We start from the raw sequence: 22,630 nt of genomic DNA, 5'->3' as shown, positions 1-22,630 counted from the left end.
AATCTAACTTGCTCAACTAAAAATTGTCAAGTCAAAGTAAAGACACTATCTTGGTGTGTCTTCTTTGGTGTTTTAATAGAATATGATCATATTCAACATATAAATATACTAGGATGTTAAATGAATAAAATTCACTTCAAGACTGAAATTTTGATAACATATACTGTGATGCATTAAAAGTTGTGCTTAAATAAATCTTATTATATAACAACCTGGAGCCAATAAAATAAATAAAAGACAAATTGTAATGAGAGGCTATGGAATCTTGGAATTACATTCATTTGTAATAGATTCCAAAAGTTCAATAGCTAAAAAAATAAGAGATTAAGAGAAGATTTTAAACTTTAAGATTTCGCTAAATTGATTTTAATAAGAAAAGTAAAGGCCTTATAATTATAATATTAATGACACTGAAGAGGTTAATTACAACATGAAATTAAAAATGGACCACCAGTACTAGTTTACAAAGTTGCACAAACCCTCAGAAAAAAATGGGACTGCTGATGGGGAATCACGTGACTTCCATCACCCTCTGTGTGGTCAAGAGCAACCACGGGTTCTACAACTACTAAAGTTTTTAAAGCAATACAGCAGTAGTTTCATAAGCTTTTCTGATTATCGCTTACGCCGACAAGTACGTTTATGCTCCTTGTGCCAATGGACTTGTTGACATTCAACACTGCAGTACGAAGTATTCCAGCAACAATGATATATAGCTTCAGCTTCACAGTTGTAGCACTATATATGAAATATACAATAATATATAACTGTGCATTAAAATTATGCACAAAGAAAAGCATTTAAAGTGTAAAAACTTTTTGCTACAGAAAAATTAAAAAATTTTTTTATCAAGTTTAGTAGGCGAAAAATACATAATTACACTAAATGGAGAAATTACTATATTCACTGACATAATCCATACCCCTACTTCTGAAAAGAAAATTAAGAATAACGTATTTCTAATTTTCTTTAGGAACCTCCAAGAAAGGTATGTATATCTGTTATATATCTTTGGGCATTCAGAGTGAAAAATTCATGTGCACGTTATTTGTTTTTTGCCCTTTCAATTAGATGGTAATTCCTTAAATATTGATTAAATTAAATTTATTAATTTAATCATTAGGATTAGGTTATCTTCTTGGGGCGATTATATTAATATAATTGCCCTAATAAGCGCCATAGCGCAGCTTGTGTTGCAGCTCTCACGCAGATATATTTTGATTTTTATTTATCAAATTTTTTTATATGTAACACTGATTAAAGTTTAAAAATAATAACTTTATTTTTTAAGTAAGCATATTTCTTGTTACAAAGTTTTTTTCCAAAACAAAAAAGATACACAATTTCTCAAAATACTAATTCTGACTGACAATACTTTACAGAAGATATTTACATATTAGGTTTGTTTGTCGATGCTTTATGGGTGTTGTCCATCTTAGCAGTTAGCTGCTGAAAGTCTGGTTGATGACTTGTTAGGGCAGTACATTTTATTATATAGCTCTTTCCAATATGCTATCCACTATTGCAGCTCCCAAATGTTGTCTAGCTGGCCACCCCTAAATATATATGATTAATATATATCATGTTCTAATAAATTAAGCACATTATTTTGCGAATTGTTTTGAAAATCGTTATTTATATCTTCTGTTTAATTAATTTCATTCATTTAATTTATGTTTAATTCATTTAATTGTTTAGTTAGTAATATAGCATCAACCAAAAAAAAAAAAAAAAAAAAAAGAAGAGAAGAGCCAACACTCCCCATATCACCCATCCATCTCATCTCACAGTTTGTCTAGTTATTTCTTGAATTTATTCAAACTACCCACCTTCACAACCAGAGATGGCAGTTTATTTCAACAATCAACTACTCCCTAGCCGAGGGCAAATTTCTGTACATCTGCCCTGAAACTATCCATCCACATTTTGAATTTTTGTCCCCTCATGTGTGTTTGTGTGTGTGTGTGTGTAGTCTGAGCAAGAAAAAGGCATCCATCAGCAATAAGCTTACTTAACCCATTCAAAGCCATAAAGCCCTCAATCAGATTTCTTTGCAAGTGCCTAGTCTATTGGCATTGCATTTTGCAGAACTGAGGCCTTTCCTGGAAAGAGTATCCTTTTGTTCCTCTCATTAATCTTGTTGCCCTTTTCTCCACCTGTTTCAACAGATGCATATCCTTAAAATGAGGCTGCCAGACCTGTATGCAGTACTCAAGGTGTGGCCTAACCCAGTGTTTCTCAAACTGTGTTCCGTGAAAAATCGTAATTAATAATTAAAAAAATAATAATAATAAAATAAAATAAATAAATTTTGCATATTTGTAGCGTACGCCACTTTTGTATCATTATAACATTTAACAAATTTTTTTCGGTTATTAATATACTGGCATAGACTAATAATCAAACAGACCATGGAACACTTTATTTTGGCAGGCTTTGCATAGACAAGTATGTGTAGTAGTAATGTGGTGATCTAGTATACCATTCATATGCGATTTAGTCTGGAGTACACGGGTTGAAGGACAGGAGGAAGCGAACTGATATCATAACTAAACTTACTTCCTTGTATAAATTTTTTTTGATAATTGTTAGTATTTCGAAATATTATTATTAAAATATGCGACAGATTTGTGGTTGAAAAAAAAAGGAACTTTAAAACGAGAAGCAAAGTACTTCTAGTAGTGCAACCGTGGTCGATGAAAACAAACACAATACTGTCACACTTCAAAGTGAGGATGAACAATTGCAGCCTTTTGTTCTCCAAAAATCTGAAGTGAAAAAACGGGAACCAACTAATAAAAGACCAAAACAAAAATATATGATGACAGTTATTTGATTTTTGGCTTTACACGAGTTGGAAATATCGATGCTCCTGATGCACAGTGCATCGTATGTAATAAAATATTACGAAATAGTTCTTTGGATCCCGCTAAACTTGTGTTTCGTAAGTGTTCCGCGAATTAGATCATATGTATAGCTTAGCTTAATTTTCAGCACTCACCTCATAGTAATCCGCTTAGCTGGTGGAGAGTTTTACCACATACATAGTGGTTATAGGATTCTAATAACTTACAGGGATTATGGGTTTAAAACTAAGTTATGGGCTATAAAAAAAAATTTTAAGAAAGGAAAGTGCACCTTCCATTCTATGGTTGCCTAATTAAATTAAATTAAATTAAATGAAGAAAAAAATAGATTTAATTTAATTTAATTAGGCAACCATAGAATGGAAGGTGCACTTTCCTTTCTTAAAAATTTTTTTATAGCCCATAACTTAGTTTTAACCCATAATCCCTGTAAGTTATTAGAATCCTATAACCACTATGTATGTGGTAAAACTCTCCACCAGCTAAGCGGATTACTATGAGGTGAGTGCTGAAAATTAAGCTAAGCTATACATACGATCTAGTTATTACATTACAGCACATAAGGACTCCTTAAAAAATCAAGAGTGTTCCGCGAATATGTTGTGAGATGAAAAGTGTTCCGTGACTGAAAAAGTTTGGGAAACACTGGCCTAACCAGTGCCTTATAGAATGGGATAATCACCTCTTTATCTGTACTGCTGGAAAAATTCTGGTATATCATTGACAAAATCCCATGAGCAGTCCTGGCAACCTGTTTGTACTGTATTGCTCAGAGAACTTCATATCTGATTATACAATTACCTCTAGATCTTTTTAATTCTCTGCTGCCCCAAGTGTGGTATCACACAATATGTTAATTGGAGATTACTACTACTCATAGGAAGTATCTTGCATTTTTCAATATTAAACTTCAATTGCCACTTTTTAGCCCACCTGTCTAATGTCTAAATCACGTTGCAGTAGCATATACTAATTATTGTGATTAACCCCTGCTTAATGTCTGCAAAAGTGCAGACATGTCTTGATCAATATCATTAATAAAAACAGAAAACAACAATGGCCCCAGCACTGAACCTCGGGAGACTCTGCTAATAACATTAGTCCAAGAAGAGCAGTGCCCTTTGATAACCATTCTCTGTCTTCTTCCAGTGAATCATCCCTTTATCCACAGCAGTTCAAATTTTCCAGTTCGAATAGCAGTCTTATGTGCAACAGTATCAAAATCTAAGTATATGATGTCAAAATTATTTTTTGCATCTAGTTCCTCTCTACTGATTCACAGGAAGCTAGGTGGTTGGATGTGCAGACATACAGCACATTGTGCACCTGACTGCAGATAGAGGCTTTGCATTTCAGAAACTCACAGCAGGTTAGTTTTTGGAATAATTTTGAGATTTTTATTCTTACTTAATATATTAAACTGTAATTAACATATAGCTTGAATTCACACAGTCATGTAACTTAGTTTATTTTTGTATTTAATTAAGTATTTATAAAGCTACAGCTTAATATTCAAAAGGCTTTTGTTATCAGTATTTTGGCGGGAACTTCATAAATTTTGTTCAGTAACTTCAACTCCACTAGTGGTTAAAGTTTTGTTAATAGTTTAATTTCTGTAATACTTTGTTAATTTAAATTCTGTAATATATTGCATATTTCAAAATTCAAAAGTAGTTGAAAAGCTACAGCTTAATATTCAGATATTTGTTATTGATATTTTGGCGGGGAACTTCGTAACTTTCCTTAGGTATCTTAAATTGAACTTCTCTAGTGGTTGAAGTTTTGTCCACAGTTTCATTTCTGTACTATTTTGGTAATTTAAATTCTTTAATATATACTGTAATTTAAATTTTGTAATCTTTCTGAAGTTTAAAATTTTACCTTGATAATGGTTGCTACAAGATCCACTTCCAATACAAAGTCCAATTGACAAAGTCCACAATGTCAACAGAAACTGTTGACATTGTGGCCCAGATGGAAATGCTTGTGGGCATTTCTGGTGTGAGTCATGAGTTTGTTATTTGTAAAGCCTGTGGCATATATTCTAAGGTTAGTCTAGTGGACCAACCTAGCTCAGCTGATGATTCTTTTCTTTGTACCTGATGTAAGGAGTTTATTTTTGTACTGATCTCAAATTAGAACTTGGTGCATTAAGAGAAGAATTTGAGTCGCCGAAGAAATGAGTGCTTGCCCTAGAAACAAATATAACTAGAGGCTCATCAGGACTCAAGTCACTCGTGACTGTCAAAGTGATGCATCTCCGATTCGGGTCCCAGATAAGAATAGTCAAGTGCATACCACTCTGATTGAAGATTATCTAGTTTTATTGGGAGACTATTATCAGGGAAATGGGTAATATTTTTTATAATAAAGATAAGTGGACTAGACACAATGTGTTTGCTGGAAGCAACAATTGAAGATGTTACCAACAGACTGTCAGAGTTTAATGGGGGGGGGGTAAAGAGAGCATTATTTTTCATGTGGGGACAAACAATATTAAACAAACACGACCATTTGTTGGATAAATATAAGACCATGCTGAAAAATAATGCCTATCATGTCTGGGCAGAATTGCTCAGCAATTCTGCCCAGACATGATAGGCGAGATTATATGCTGAAAGCCTTGTGGTGGATTAACTCAAGACTTGAGGGAGTCCGTAAGGCTCCGGGGTGGGAGGAAATTTATTTTGTAATAGGATTTTTACAGTATCATCGAGGATACTTTAAGCTTTCAGTGAAACTGTTAGGCGGGGAAGAAGGATACTCTAAATCTGCATTTATCTGATGATATGGGTCAAAGTAATGTCTGTACTCACCTCAAGAATTCATGTTTGTTGCCACAACAGCTGATGTTGGCAAGATATTCTGAGGGCAGTAAAGTTTTAAATGAGCGAGACGATATAAAGATAGGGAAACAAGCCTAAATCACTTCAAGGGAAATGTCAGAGTAATAAAGTACAGAAGAACATGTAGTCTTAACTGCCTTTCCAGTAATGTCAGGAGTGTTGTCAATAAAATAGCTGAATTTGAACTCCTGGATTGGACAACTAATGCTGACATTAGGAAAAAAATGAAGTATATCTCTAAAATCTCCAGAGTTACACATAAAGATTGGGTCCTGATGGGGAAAGTTCTGACCTAGATATATAACTCCTTCTTTCTGCCCATCATAACCTATGGTGCTGGTGTCTGGTACCACATGGTTAACAAGGTTGTCTTACAAAAACAGCTCATCTATGCACAAAATTTATTCTCCTCCACTAGTGATGGGCATAACAGAATTAATAGTTACTAATTACCAATCACTCAATATCATTTGAATGAATCTTTCAAATGACACAAATATAATCAAAATAACTGATTACATCTCAATCATGCCAATCATTATCATCTACATCTGTAGAGTATTTAGGACTATCTCAACTTCTTCCTGTTAGGTTCTAACTAAGACCCTTGCCAATCTAGAAGTCTTCTCGATTAAGGAACTGCACTCAAGAATCAGTCCTAGAATTGCTGAGCTTTGCCTGGTCATCCTTCACACTGAGCAGTCCATTTCAACATGAGCATTTAAGCAGACAAGTAGCATTCATGCGGCAATTAGAGATGCCGGGAAGCAGCCTTCTAAATGACCACTGCTAGAGAGAGCTACTCTATGTATACTAAAGTGATATCCCAGGCCAACTGTTTGGACTGATGACCGATCGCGAAGCATTTCTCAAGATTGAGAAATGACTCTATTCCAAATATTTGGCAGACAGATGGGACAATTGTACAAGTCATGAAATTCTTCACACCACAAATAAACTTTTTGTGAGCCAGCGTAGGTACTTTTTGTTTGTTTCACATATGTACATGATACTTATGATAATGAACTATGACAAAAGATACAAACAAACATTTGCCATGTATGACATTATCATCATCATAAAATGTAACATCTATATTTTGCATTTCTTGTTTGCAAATGTCTGATTATATCATGTTTCCCCACTGCCTGAAATCAAAATACTGCATCTACATATAGAAAACATGCTATATTTTTCAGATTTTACAATCCATGGAAAATCTTGTATATACGTCTTCTGAAATTTTAAGTCTTATTTCTCTGCAATCTTACTGAAAAATAACATTAATTAACTTCACACTAAACAAATACTACAAAATGACTGCACAACAGAGAACAGTATTGTTACATGTTTCTATTTTGCAATTTAGATTACCACACAAACACACTTTACAGCCAATTCACTAAAGAAAATAAGCAGAAATTTGTAAATAAAAAAAAAAAAAATTAAATCCAATTTTAATGTAGTTTAAAAACCAACTTTTTGAAAAAAAAAAAAAATAATAATAAAATAAATAAATAATAAAGAGAAAAAATGGACTTTTTAAAAGATCAAAGCTCTGTCACCAACTATATTATGACAGTAAGACAGAAAAGGTTCAAACTGGGTAAAAAAGAGACTCCCTGTTGTGAATTTAGAGAGTATCAACTACACACTAACCTGCCTGAGTTGCATCGGAATAATATGTGGGAGGCTGGTTGAAAAGGATCCAAATGAGAAAGCCTCAGCAATTAGAATTCATTAGGAAGAATTGGCTTTGATAAATTCAGGTCTCATCTTTTTGAGCAGAATGCGATCACACTGCTTGCTACATTCAACTAAACATTTTTATCAATAACTAAAAATTTTTATCAATATTTAATTTCTTTTTTTTAGGTTAACAATGTATTTACAATTCGGTTCTGTGTAAAATTAAAACAGAATTATAAATTAGTGAAAAACTTTTAAGTTATGACTGTAATCATATATATCATGTTGTTAGTACGGAAATATATTATAACAAATAGTACCATTTGGTCCTTGAGGTTATCGCAGACATTATCTCAGATATGCCAGACAAACTGTACTTGCTACCTGGGAGTCTAAAACGATGATGGAACTGATATTCGGGTGACATTCAAGTCAAGTGGACCCAATTTTGGCGAAGTCCAGTTGGTCTGTAACAGCCAAATCTTCTGCTTGCACCTTCACGATGGTGGAACTGTTAGTAACCCTGGATATAACCTCAATGCATGTGCACACTGTGGGTGACCCAGGTGAGAACCAATGTAAGCAGGTGTCGAGGTGTGACGCTCACACCACATGCCGCCCCTCTGTGTTACCAGGCAATATTAGGTGGTAGATGATTCATCAACTGGTGCAATACCACCACTCTGCTTATTGGAGGCTCGAAGTGGTGGAACCCATGTTTAGTCTCCAGAGCCAAGTTCTGGGCAAACCTCCCCCATCTCTTCCATCATGCAGTATGACTGATGTCTTTTGAGGTTATGATGGACATCATGGCAAGATCCAAATTTCCTTACACTTCGAGGGTACAGATCTAAAACGGTGTTGCAGGCCGGCCGCTAGTTAGTACACCAAACCGAACCTATTGGTAACTCTCAGGGAGGCTTCCAGATAATCTAGTGTATAATCTTGCTACCTCTACTCTGCCAATAGTGACTGGAGGGAGTGCAAGTAGTGTGTATGTGGGGGGCATTGTCGAGGCACGTTATGTCAAGGATCTGGGTATATTCTTACCACGTGTACACCATATCCAAAAATTTCATTACTTCATACAGCATGTCCCCCCTACTTTTCTTACTATTGAATACACCACAAATTGCCAAACTAATAGAGTAAGCTTATCTGCAAAAAGATCTAAACCTCTCAAACACTTCCTAGTTCATTTCACAAATACACGTGGTCACAGTTCTAATCTCAACGATGTCCATTTCTACTTTCAGTCTCCCAAATCCCATTTACCTTTTCTGACAAAATCTCAGTTATCAGTTGATTCAACTACTGCTCATCTTACTTGCCCAAATTATTTGCTTTATGATTCCTTTCGCTTCAAAGGTGGTACTAGTGCATATGTCTGTTCCAATATTCCATGTCAGAGACTTGGTAATTTGGAATCTCCTCTTTTCGACCTTCTCTGACTTTCTACCTCATTCTGCCAAATTCGTCTGCTGTCTCTACCATTCTCCCAACTCCATTAATCACTTGGAGCTCTTTGACTTCATCGCTTTGCAATTTGACTTTCTCCAGTCCAACTTTCCTAACAGTGAGGTAATTTTCCGTGGTGATTTTAACGTTCACAACTCCAGCTGGCTTCCATTCTCTAGTCACACAGACCCAGCTGGTCGAGATGCTGAGGCAATTACTAATGATCTAGCACAGATGTTCATTTACCTACAAGAATACCAGACAATCTTAACCATACAGCCAATATGCTTGATCTTCTTCTCACAAACAACTCTTCTATGTACACGGTCAAAATGAGTGGTCCTTTAGGCACCTCAGATCACAACTTGGTGATTGTCTCTTCTCCAATGGAGCCTTTATCTCATGGCTATTCCTAACCTCATGTTCGGCATTACAAGAATGCAAAATGGGATGACCTGTGAGATTTCTTTTCTTTGTTCGGACTACTGTTTCAAAACTTCTGATGTCAACGTTTGCTCAAATCATGTCAGTGAAATTATTCTTGTAGGAATGGAATTCTTTATCCCACACACCATTTTAAAATCTTGTCCTTTATCTAAACCTTAGTTTTCCAATAAATGTGCTAAGGCTGTTCAAGGGAAGAATGTTGCATATCGTAATTTGCTTGTTTCCAATTCTTCAGTTTCGTTTTCTGCCTACACCAAAGCTCGCAGCAATTGTAAAGCAGTTATTAATCAGTCCAAACTAGATTTTGAACAGGCTAAGATTAGAAACTTGCTTCTTGCCCTAATGGTAGCTGAGCATTCTGGTCTCTTGCCAAAGCTACTGGCCGCAACTTTTGCCCATCTCTGTACCCACCTCTGTCAAAACCAGATGATTCTATTGTCACTGAGCAAAGGATAAAGCTGATCTGCTAGCATTCCATTTTCCTTCCAACTTATGTATTAATGATCTTGGTAAAACACCTCCTGCCATTCCCAACATGCTCATTCAATGCCTACTGTCCTCCATCAAAATGATGTCAGAAGGAGTTTGACGAATCTTGATGCTAAGAAAGCTCCAGGTCCTGATGGTATTTCTCCACTTGTTCTCAAAACTTGTGCTCCTGAACTTACTCCTGTTCTTTGTCACCTTCTTTCACTTTCTGATTCCAAAGGTGTTTTCTTCTGCTCGAAAATTTGCTCATATCCAGCCAGTTCCTAAAAAGGGCAACAAATCCCTCTCATCCAATTATCCTACCACTGCAATTACTTCTACTCTTTCTAAAGTAATGGAGAAATCAATTAACCGCCAATTGATTGGCGGTTAATTAAACTACCTGAATCCTTCCGTCTGATCAACGATCGCCAGTATGGATTCCGTCAGTGTCGATCCACTGGTGATATTCTGGCTTATGTTATCCATTTATGGCCAAATTCAATGGAAAAGTTAGGTGAAACACAAGCAGTTGCTCTAGACATTTCAAGGGCTTTTGATCGTGTTTGGCATAAAGGTCTTCTAAATAAGCTTCCATCTTATGGTTTTCCAGTTTGTAATTGGTTATCCAGTTTTCTGTATGACCGCTCACTGAGGGTGATGGTAGATGGCTCTCTATCTTCTAACTTCTTCATTAATGCTGGTGTCCCCAAGGTTCAGTTCTTTCCCCCACTCTTTTCCTCTTGTATATTAATGACCTTTTTCCTTTGACCAGAAATCCTATCCATAGTTTTGCTGACGATAGCACATTGCCTTCCACTTTCCAGTTTGAGATCTCTTGCTCTGCTTAATCAGCTTCAACTTCTTGAGTATACACTACCAATTCCTTAAGTGCCAATCTCCAATTGGGCAAAGACAACTTAGTTGATTTCAATCCTTCTGAAAAATAGTCTTGTCTTATATCTTGCAAAAAGGATTCTTCAATTCCTATGCTTATCTTTGGTGACACTCCAATTTCTAGGCAAGATGATATATATCTCTTTTGGGGATAACCTGATTTCTAATCTCTCTTGGCACAAGCACATTACAAACAATTATTGCTTCCTCCGAAAAACTTGGTTTTCTCTTCCCTCTCGGCATTTATTTTCTTCCACACAGCTGTTCACTCTAGAAATCGCAAATCAGCCCTACCATGGAATATTGTTCCCACAAGTGGGGCGGTGTCCCCCAAAATCTCTCTCCGGCTTCTAGATTCCATTCAGAAGAGGGCAGTTAGGTTAATTAATGACTCATCTCTAACAGAATCTCTCCACTCGCTGTCTCATAGATGTACTGTTTCTGCTGCATGCCTTTTCTACAGATATTTCCATGGGCACTGTTCTTCTGAATTGGCTTCTATGATTTCTGCTCTTTCTTACGAAACAATCAAAATGTGTTGTCACCAGCCAACGTCCATTTACTGTTGAATTTCAAACTCACAGAACCAACTTTTCATCTTCATTGTTTATTCAATCAACTGCTGTTTTCTGGAACAACCTTCCTTCATATGTATCTCCTGAAAATCCTGAACAGCCTTCTTTTGTCTTCTCAACCTCCAACCCAAGCACAGTACTATAGGTTCTAATACCTCCCGTGTTTGGGGTTTTCAAAAAAAAAAAAAAAAAAACAACTAATCGAAAGTGTAACTTTTTGATTGCATTATACCTAAAGAAATGAACACTAGATTCAATCAACTTTTATGAATATCATATTAGCATTAGAGGAGGCATATGATGCAAGTAAGCAAGCTTATACAGCACTAGTCAAAAAAAAAAATCCCTTTCCCATTTCACCCATCCATTCACTCCAAATGTTTGTCGAGTTCTGCCTTGATTTTATTTAAGCTGTAAACTTTCAAACTACAGATGGAGGTTTGTTGCCGCAATCAACCGCCCGCTGACTAAAGCTAAATTTCCGCACATCTATTCTACAACTGTCTTTCCTCAATTTCAATTTATGTCCCCTCAGATGATTAATCTGGGCAAGAGGAACAATCCAACCAACAAAGCTTGCTCAAACCATTCAAGGCGTTATACACCTCAATCAGATCAACTTGCAGGTGCCTAGTCTCCAGATGCTGCAATTTGCAGAACTTATACTTTTATTCGTAAGAGTAACCCCTTGTTTGGTGAGGGATCACCAATCTCGTTGCCTTTCTCTGTACTCATTCCAACAGCTCTACATCCATCCTAAAATAAGGCTTCCAGACCTGTATACAGTACTTAAGGCGTGGCCTGACCATTGCCTTATACAAGGAGATAATTGCCTTCTTATCCCTGCCTGAAAAATTTCTGTATATCATTGACAAACTTCATATCTGACTGCAGAACCACCCCCAGGTCTTTTTCATTCTCCTCTATGCTCAGTGTAGTTCCACACAGTTGATATGTTACTATGGGGCTATTGCTACACACATGCAGTACTTGACATTTGTCAATGTTAAGCCACCTCTCAGCTCAATTTCTCTAGATCCTCTTGCAGTAGCATATTGTCATTAAAAACCCTGGCAACATTCATACTGTCTGCAAACTTGGACATTAAGCTTGATATACTTTCATCAATATCATTAATAAATACAGAAAACAACAATGGGCCCAACACTGAACCATGGGGGAATCCACTAATAACATTAGTCCACAAAGAGTAGTGTCCACTGATTACCACCCCTTTATCCATAGCAACAATATGCCCTTAATGACAAACTGCTCCAATTTGTACAGTAGTCTTCTATGTACAACAGTATCGAAAGCTTCTCTAAAATCCAAGTATATGATATCAAAATTATTTTTTGCATCCAATTTCTTTGTGACCACATCATAGTATCCAATCAAACTGGTCAGACAAGACTTCCCCTTAACAAACAATGCTGTGTCTGAACTATAACTGGAGTCTTGTCTAGATGATCCTGCAGTACTTCTTTAACCAGTGACTCCATTAATTTCCCAGGAACAGAAGTTAAACTAACAGGTCTGTAATTACTTGAGTCACCCTTCGATGCCCATTTGTACACCTCTAGTCCACGGGTACCTCCCGAATCAAAGGAAGCTCTCATAATCATGGCTAAGGGTTTGCTTACTTCCTTTGCTGCCTCCTTTAATATAACTGGATAGATTCCATCCACCCCAGGTGCCTTTCTTATGTTTACCTTCAAAAATTTCTCCTCCACTTTCCTCTCAGTTATTACAAAATCATCTAGCTCACTGCCAGGGTTTGATAAACTTCTGACATTCCCTCTTCCTGAACACCTCCTCATATGCCAATGTAATGTAGATGCAAAATACTCATTCAGTCTGTCAGCTACCTGAGCAGGCTCATCAACAATCAAACCATCAATATCAAGTGGAGCAATCTGATTCATCCCCTTCCTTCTAGAATTTACATAAGTAAAGAACTCCTTGCTGTTTTTCTTTGCACCCTTTGCCAAAGATTTCTCGTAATCTGCCTTTGCCTGCCTAACCTTCTTTGTGACTTGGTTACAGATCAGCTTATATCTATCATAGGCTTCTGTGTCACTTGTTAATTTATATGTATTCCATGCATTTTTATTCTCTGCCTCATGTCTCATTAGTTCATCTGACATCCATTTAGGCCTAAACATTGAACAATATTTCTTAGTGTAGCAGCTTCCAAGATTAATCCCTTCGAATGCTTCCTATTTAGAATTTGCTGTTGGTAACATCGTCAGATGGTCCCACTGTAGTCACCTTTATGAAAGCAAAAACCCTTCCCTTTACCCTCGATTGTATCAAAATACATATCGGTTTCACATTGGCATTATTGTAGCCATCTTCAAGTTACACCTTTAAATAAATCACACATCAGTACGCTGTGATCACTGCCACCTAGTGGGGCAGTTCCTTTCACTGCAAATTCTTAATGCATGAATAATCACTTGTGATAATCAGATCAAGAGTATTATCCCCTCTGATTGTAAGTGCACTATAGCCCCTGAAGCTTATGTGCCATTAAACCTCCATAACACACACACACACACACCCTCTGATTGCCTCTTGAACGTGCTACTGTAAAGAACAATCATCCAATAAATCCACAAAAGACTTGCTAAAGTGTGAGTAACCAACCTACAAGTTCCTGTCAATATCTGGGAAGTTAAAATCCCTCATTTTGAGACATTCTGATTTTCTGGCTTAATCTATTTCTCTGTACAATTGTTCATTATACTCATCAGAGTCATTAGGCCTATAACACACTCCTATTCTCAATTTTGCTTTCCCAGTGCTTATGTCACAACAAACTTTGCTTTCAGTGCAACATTGCAATATTAAGGCAGTGCTTTCTGATTCTTTGGCTGACCTATTTCAGCTGGTTACCTATCTATGTAACAAAACTTGAAATTTGGGGACTTTTTGAGCAGTGCAAATGAAGAGATGGAAAAGGTGGAACTGCAAATTTCAACCTTGTCTAGATACATAGGAGAAGAAATAAAAAGAAAATACAACAATAATGAATTCATAAATGGGAAAGGAAGTGAAATTTCATCTTAAGTAGAGGCTTCAAACACATTTTTAAATACAGCCCAGTCACTTCAGTAGAAGTAGAAAGGTCATTCTCTGCTTATAAAACTATCTTGGATTATAAACGCCACAAATTTACAATGGACTACGAGAAATATATTATTGTGTATCGTGCCAAAAATATTCCAGGTGTGAGTTTGAAAGGAAAATTTTTTAATGTTAAATGTTTAATATGTTAAAAATTTTCATAAATGTAAAAAATTGTAGTGCATATACAGTCCATTCCGGTTATTTGGGACACATCGGGACTAGTGCATTTTGGCCCGATTAAGCAGCTGCCCCAATTATCCGAAGTTTCATGTAAATAGTTAAAAATACAATGTACCCCCCCCTTTACAATTGGTTCACTGTACAACCAAAACATATTACGACGAACTCGACATAGTAAAGTACCTTTCACTATACGATGTGCAGTAAGCGTCAGCCATTGTGATCCCGTTTGTGAATTGAATTTTAACAGCAATTCTAATTAGCAAAAATAGGAGGAATATTATCCACAGGCTATAAAAGCAAAGATATATTAAGCACAAATTTATCTTTTATTACCTTACCAATTAAAATATTAAATGATATGTGATAATCGAAATAATTAATACGTACTGTAATATGTATATACTAACTAGTTGACATTTCTGTTCACTGACATTTGTGGGTGGGGGTTAAAATTTAAAACAGTAAAAAGATAAGCAATCAATAACAAAGAACACGGCACACACAAATTGCAAGTAACACAATACGGGCAAGTGAGAACCGAGTAACGAGTTACAAATCTTTAAAAATACGAATGAAGAGAAGGTCTGAAAATTAATTTTTTTACATGATTCAAGATTTCATGGAAGTGTAAACACATTTCACCACAATAACCCACAGAATTCCAGATGTAGGTATTATCGCAAATTCAGTAAGATCGAGTTTACTGTCTGTTTATGACAGATTTCACTAACAGAAAAGCCCAATAAACAGGTGACTGCTAATTGTTTTTATTGTTTCATGGTTGTGACCTCCAGAATTTCAACCGAACCACGTGGTACCGTTTGGAGACAATCGTAGGGATCTCCAGTGTTGCGGTCTCCTGCCCCGATTAAATGGCATTTTGTCCCAATTAAGCGAAGTAAACCCTAGCTATTTTCTTGATTGGTTTCTGTTTTTTAAGATTTTCCCCAAATAACTGGAATCCACTGTATTAGCATTTTGCTGCACATTTTAGTATATTTGCATGTATATTTGTGCAAATATGTCCTGTGCGACAAGAAAACAGAAGCCAGCTGAAGTTGCGAACATTAAAATCACCAAGGAAAATTACCTCACTGTTAGGAAATTTTGACTGGGGAAAATCAAGTTTCAAAGAGAGGAAGAGTCCTAACTCATTGGTGGAGTTGGGAGAATGATAGCGGCAGCAGATAAGTTGGACAGAATGGGGCAGAGAGATGTTACGCCAGAGTAGATTGAAAAGAGAAGATTCCAAATTACTGAGTCTCCGACATGGAATATCAGAATGGACATAGGCACAAGTACTACCTATGAAAATAAAGGAATCATGTAGTGAATAATTATGACAACTGAGATGAATAGTTGAATCAACCGATAATTGATATTCTGTCAGGAAAACGAAGTGGAGTTTGGCATAACATAGGTGGACATATCTGAAATTGGCACCATGTATTGAGACCACTTAACTGTGAAATGACAGTAATGGCAGTGTGCTACTGCAACAAGATCTAGAAAATTTGGACAGATGGGCTGAGAAGTGGCAACTGAAGTTTAACATTGACAAATACAAAGTACTGCATATGGGTAGAAGTAACCCCAGAAGAACGTACCAACTGTGTGGTACTACACTTAGGGTGGTAGAAAATGAAAAAGACCTGGGAGTGATTGTGCAGTCAGTGATGAAGTTTTCTGAGCAATGCAGACAGGCTGCCAGAGCAGGTCATGGGGTACTGTCATGATATATAGAAATTTTTCTAGCAGGGAAAAAAAGGTGATTATCCCTTTCTATAAGGCAATGGTCAGGCCATGCTTTGAGTACTGTGTACAGGTCTGGAGGCCTCATTTTAGGAAAGATGTAGAGTTGCTTGAGCGTGTACAGAGAAGGGCGACAAGATTGGTGAGGGGAACGAAGTTGTTATTTGGTTTTTAGGAGCATTAACAACTAAGGCCATATTGCTCCGGGGATATGCGGTGGTCATTCCCTGACCTTTCTGCATCCTCCGTATTTGGTGGTTACAGGCTCAAACCCCAGTCTAATCAAGAAGTGTGTGCTATGCACTACTGTTCCTGCCCACCTGGCTAGGGAACGAAGTGGTCCTCTTACCAAGAAAGGCTTAAGTTCTGCAAATTGCAGCTGCTGGAGACTAGGAACCTGTGTGGCGATCTGATTGAGGTGTATAAGCCCTTGAATGGGTTGAGAATGCCGAATTCTGATGGGATTTTTCCACTTGCTCAGATTACAAACCTGAGGGAGCATACATTCAAATTGAGGAAAGACAGTTATAGAACAGATGTGCAGAAATTTGCCATTAACCAGTGGGTGATTAATTGCTGGAACAAACTTCCATTTGTTGTTATGGAAGTTGATAGCTTAAATAAATTTATGGAGGAACTGGACAAACTTTTAAAGGGAATGGTTGTGTGAAATGTTTTTTTTTTTTTTTTTTTTTTGGCTGATGCTACATAAGCCCATACGCTTGCTTTCTTGCATTGCATGCCTCTATTACTACTACTACTACTGTCCACCCATGTCAAATGGATGTATTTCCTTAGATTTTGTGTTTCTTAACTAACAGCATAACCCCTCCTCCCTTCCTACACTGTCTGTCCCTTCTGTACACATTGTATTTCCTAAATTCCAATTCTGCATTCCTTATATCTGTGTGACACCACGTCTCGGATATCCCAACAATATTTGGCTTTGATGTTTTGACCAGCACCTCAAATTCATCAAATTTATTTACTAAACTCTTAGAATTCATGTGCATGTATATATGCACCTGTTCTTATTCTTAGTTACCCTAACACAGCTTGTGTATTCAGTGGTGAGCTGTGAATATTTTAACAATGGGTGCACAGTTTTTCCAACTGCCTACCGAGTAAATCTGATCGGTCATGGAATTGATGTCAGGAGTGACTTCCATCATAGGTGCTTCCCATGCTCGCATTACTAGTAGTGTGGTTAAAGTGTGTGACGCATTTTTCGTGACTGGTATGATATCTCGAGTCAGGGGCAGATTCATGGAAGTCAACAGTTGGGGTTTATTACCCCCTTAACCATACATATAAGTGAATGTGTAAAAAGTTCCCAGGACTATCTAAAAAAAAAAAAAAAAAAAAAAAAAAAAACACCTTAAAAACCTGGTTGTAATGCCTCTCCTTACGATTATAACTGGATACGATAGTGTCTGGAGTTCGAACTTTTTAGAATTCTTGAACAGTATGATCTCAAAATCACTTCCTGAAGTTACTACTACAGTAAGTATCATTGCACAATACAATATTTGTCACATGACTGCAATAATATAAGTATTTGTAATATGGCTGTGACAATACAAATATTTGTCAACAATTTCTTTTTTTGTCTCGCATTTTTGTTACATTCCATTGTTAGGGGGCCACTACAGCTGCATATGCCATTTCAACTACAAGATCGGTACTTCAATTGATGCTGTTTTCCAGAGACATTTAGATACATTGCAATTGCAAGTATACATCTGTTACTTTAGTTATCATAAATCCATTGTATCTTGTCTTCTAGAAATAATGAAAATTTGTGAATGATCAATAAAATATTTACAATAAAAAAGCTCTTTTATTTCTTAATCAATACAATAAACCCTCGTTTTTTTGGTTCTTAATGTAAAAAAAAAAAAAGCTTTAATACAATATACAGTACTGTACAATATAAAATTATGTTGCAATTTGCCTTTGATTTACGGATATCAGAAACAGTTTGTTTACGCCGTAAATTTCACAAACGTGCTACCGAGGCGCCTTGTTCTAATTTCTGTGCCGCATTTAAGTTCACAAGCTTTCTTTTAACTCCTCTATCACTTGATTCCATTTTAAGTTGTAAGGATTGCAAAATTATTAATAAATAAAGTCACAATTCAGAAATCACAGAAACACTGTACACAATCTGACTGCACAATAGTTTGAAGCAGACTGAAACCGAAACAAAGTGAGTCGGTACACCTGTAGTTTAGTGTCCCGAGTCACGTTCACCTCGCAAGTCACTGCCTGCTCTTATCTGTTATTTGGAAAAACAGCTATTTGAACACATTTTCAGAAAGAATAAAAATAAAAGTAGGTAATTATCAAAACAATAATGGAATAGGTAATTATTATTAATTTTTAATTAATAATAACACTGAAGTTTTGTATAACCTAAAAATAAATAATATGGCTGAGATTAATATGTACATTACTGTATTATTATTTGTCCGGTCTGTTAAATATAAAATCCGTTATATTGGGGTCCGTTAAATTGAGGATTTACTGTGTGTATACAAATCAAAATACCTAAAAGAAACGTGAAGGATGTTTCACACAAACTATCTACCGCACGTGCTTGGCACACGCGCAACTTTTTTTTATTCATCTTTTTTTTTTAACAACTATGGAAATATAACAGATACATTTTTTTCATGATCAAAATATATTGCGAATAAAATATAACAAGAAATATTTCCCATATCACAAATAACAAAAACTATCACAAAACATTCAACAATATAAAAACAAATATTACATAAAAACCAAACTTTCTAGAAAAAGTACACAAAAATCACAGATTGCATGAAAAAAAATTATTACACAAATATTCAAGAAAAATTTATTCTAAGAATTGCCATATACAGTTTACTTCTTTATAATGATCCGGATCAAACTGAAGCAATGGTTTTCCATTTAGATGTATGGTTATCATAATCTGCAACATGTTTAATTGTCAACATTATTCATTCGTTCCCTCAATATTATTCATTATGCTGAAAGCTTGCTCAGCTTCAGCACTGCTAATTGCAATGGTTTCAAAGATTGGAAATCAGTCCTTGCGCTTCGGGTTGCATATCATACAAGTTTCTAGTGATGATTGACTGACTGGTTAAAATAAATTTATTAAAATAAATAATATACAGGAACTCCCCAACTTACAAAAATTTGACTTTACGTAAGTTTTTGCTAGCCGGTGCAAACAAAAAAATTTGCGGACACATATTTTTTAAGTTTGCACTTTTTTTTTGTAATTCGTTTCAAGTCCTTGGAAGTTGTAAATTTCGCTATATTACTAAGCTATTTATCCCTCTAAAAGGACATAATTATAATGGAAATTGCACTACTCTTTCATCGTTATCATATGTTCCCGTTATAAAAATCAATTTTGAACGCTTTTGTGATAATTTTCTAAAGCACGTTTCTGGAGGTCACGACCAAAAAAAAATTTGCACTTTCCAATTTATTGAGCTTTTCTGTTACTGCAAGCAATTATGAATGGGTAGTAAACTCAATCTTATTGCATTTGCGATAATACCGATAACTGCAATTGTGTGGGTTTTTACGCTATTATGGCGAAATGTGTTCCCCTTCAATCTTCAATCATATAAAAAACAAATTTTCAGAAACTTCTCTTCATTCCTATTTATTTATTACAATGATGAAGGGAAAACGACCAATGAAAACTGCCAGTGGTGGCAGTGCCAGGAAACGAAACAAAATCCATTTAGAAATGAAGATGAAAATGATTAAGAAGTACGAAGCAGGACAAAGTTTGTCATCTATTGCAAGGGATCATTTCTCACTGCTTCAACAGTGAATACTATTTTATAAGACAGTGCGCGTATAAAAGAACATGTCAAAGGATCAATGCACTTAAGATCAACAGTGATCACAAAACAACGCTCAGGTGCTATATCGAAGATGGAAAAGCTGTTAATACAGCAGGCCCCCGTTATAACGCGGTTCGCTTTACGCTGATTCGCTATAACGCTGTTCTTATATTATAACCCGTATCTGACTATAACGCTGTCACAGATCACTATAACGCTCTTTTACAGATTACATTTTTGACATATTTAACGAAATCGTTTCATTTGATGGAGTCGATAGCTTGAAAATGAATAGCAAAACAGCATTAAAACGTTTCCCACGCCGACTTGAGCAATTTTCCCACGCTCAGTGAAATTTTCTCGCACGCTAATTTAAGTACAGTCACTTGTTACGTAGTTCCGAGATCAACATTTTAAAAAATGATCAAATATATTGCTTGTAATATTTGTGTTATATGCATTTATCCGAAGTCTAGTTAGTCATCACTCAGTACAGTATTAGACATCGTGCGTAACGGACAGTTTACTTGAACATTGTATCATAATTAATTCAACCAACGCAGTTATATTTTCGAAAGAGCTAATAATGACCGACAGGAATGAAAATGCAACAACGTCTGGGCGCAGTACGAAGCCTATAAATGTAAGAAAAAGACTGAATTTGAAAATTAAATTAGACGTTTTGAAGCGAATCGATTCCAGTCAACGACAAGCGGATGTGTGCCATAATTTAGGACTCGCAAATTTAAATGTAAGAACAATTATGAAAAAATAAAGAATTAATTTTAGCAGCGGGAAAGATAGCTGTTCCACTGCAAGCAACTAGGACTAGACCGGCTATTAGGATTGAAATGGAAAGACTTTAATTTTATTGAAGATAATATTCCAATGCAGAATTCAGTATGCAGAATTAAATATTAAAAAAAGAGAGAGAGAGAAAGAGATTAGCCAATACGATGATCTGAAGAAAACTCGCCTAAAAAAAAAAATGTGGAACCATTTAAAACTGGTAGAATAGATTTAAAATCCCGGGAGAAGCCGCTAGTGCAGATTAAGGAGCCGAAACTTTCAAAAAAGAACTTGTTAAAATTATTGAAGAGGGGTATTATGTGTTATACTTCTCAACAAGTTTTTAACATAGATGAAGCAGGACTTTTGTGGAAACGAATGCCTAAAAGAAGTTTCATATTGAAAGAACAAAAAACATGCCAAGTTTCAAAGCGGCGAAGGATCGGTTGACTTTATTGTTGGGTGGTAACGCTGCGGGCCATTAAAATTAATACCCCTTTTAGTTTATTTGGAAGAGGGCCAAAGTTCAACTAAAAATCCACACATTTTTCATGATTAAATTCATCCATTAAATTAAATCAATTAAATTCATTATTTTAATTGGAATTTTGTTTACTTTTGATACGCAAGTAGTTACCGCATAATTATACGTATGTAATGCAGAATATTTTATATGTGCAAATATTTGAATATTAAATATTTTGACCGACATTTGTGCATCTTTTCATTACCGTTTATTATTGATTAGGAAATATCCTATGGCACCGACCGCAGCTCACAAATACATATGTTACCTTATGGGAAAGCGGCGCTTGCTTAGCGCGGATTCACTTAGCGCTCTGTTTTTCCGGAACGAATGATCAGCGTTAAGCGGGGGTCACCTGTAATATGGATGGAAAATCAGATTCAGAAGCGAGTGCCCCTGAGTCTAATGACCATTCAAGAAAAAGCAACTAGTATTTATAAAGATATTAAGGATAAGTACACGAACCCCAACACAAGTTCGTGTCAAGCAACGAGTGGTTTAATAGGTTCAAGCATTGCGTTGGTTTCCACAATGTTCAAGTATGTGGTGAAGTCGCCAGTGCCGATTCTGCAGCTGCAGAGAAAATTTGTGACAAATTGGAAAAAATTACTGATGAAGGAGGCTATTCAATGCAGAAAATTTTTAATGTTGACAAAACTGCTCTGTATTGGGGAAAAAATGCTGGATTGAATATACATTGCCAAAGAGGAAAAGACAATGCCAGGTTTCAAGGCGTCAAAAGATAGGGCCACACTCTTGCTTGGGGCTAATGCAGCGGGAGATTACAGATTAAAACCACTGCTTGTGTACCATTGTGGAAATCCTTGTGCATTTAAAGACATCAATAAAGCCACTCAACCCATGCATTTCTGATCGAACCAGGGAGCATGGATAACAATATCTCTCTTTGAGTATTGGTTTAAATGCTGTTTCATTCCTGAGGTTGAAAAATATTGTAAAGACAACAACGTTTCTTTCAAGAATTTGCTTCTATTAGATAATGCTCCTGGATATCCCTCGCATCTAGATGATTTCAATTCGAATGCTAGAGTGATATTTCTACCACCAAACATGACTTCACTCATCCAACCTATGGATCAGGGTGTTATTTCGAATTTAAAAGCATACTATTTACGCACAACATTTG

The 22,630-nt window shown here is 36.0% G+C and overlaps 1 protein-coding gene across 1 annotated transcript in view; it reads right to left on the bottom strand.

Moving 5' to 3' along the window:
* Positions 1-410: 410 nt before the first annotated feature.
* The window catches only part of LOC150079462 (zinc finger MYND domain-containing protein 11), a 305,480-nt gene continuing 283,260 nt past the window's right edge, over positions 411-22,630 (bottom strand). The window contains exon 11 of the mRNA XM_090382587.1: positions 411-738. Within this exon, the coding sequence (XP_090238713.1) occupies positions 616-738 (123 nt within the window). The 3' untranslated portion in view covers positions 411-615. The remainder of the gene's footprint in view (positions 739-22,630) is intronic.

Source organism: Mastigoproctus giganteus, chromosome 10, assembly GCF_048544385.1.
Source record: "Mastigoproctus giganteus isolate SK-2022 chromosome 10, ASM4854438v1, whole genome shotgun sequence".
NCBI classification, from domain to species: domain Eukaryota; kingdom Metazoa; phylum Arthropoda; class Arachnida; order Uropygi; family Thelyphonidae; genus Mastigoproctus; species Mastigoproctus giganteus.
This window is presented reverse-complemented; position numbering and strand designations above follow the sequence as displayed.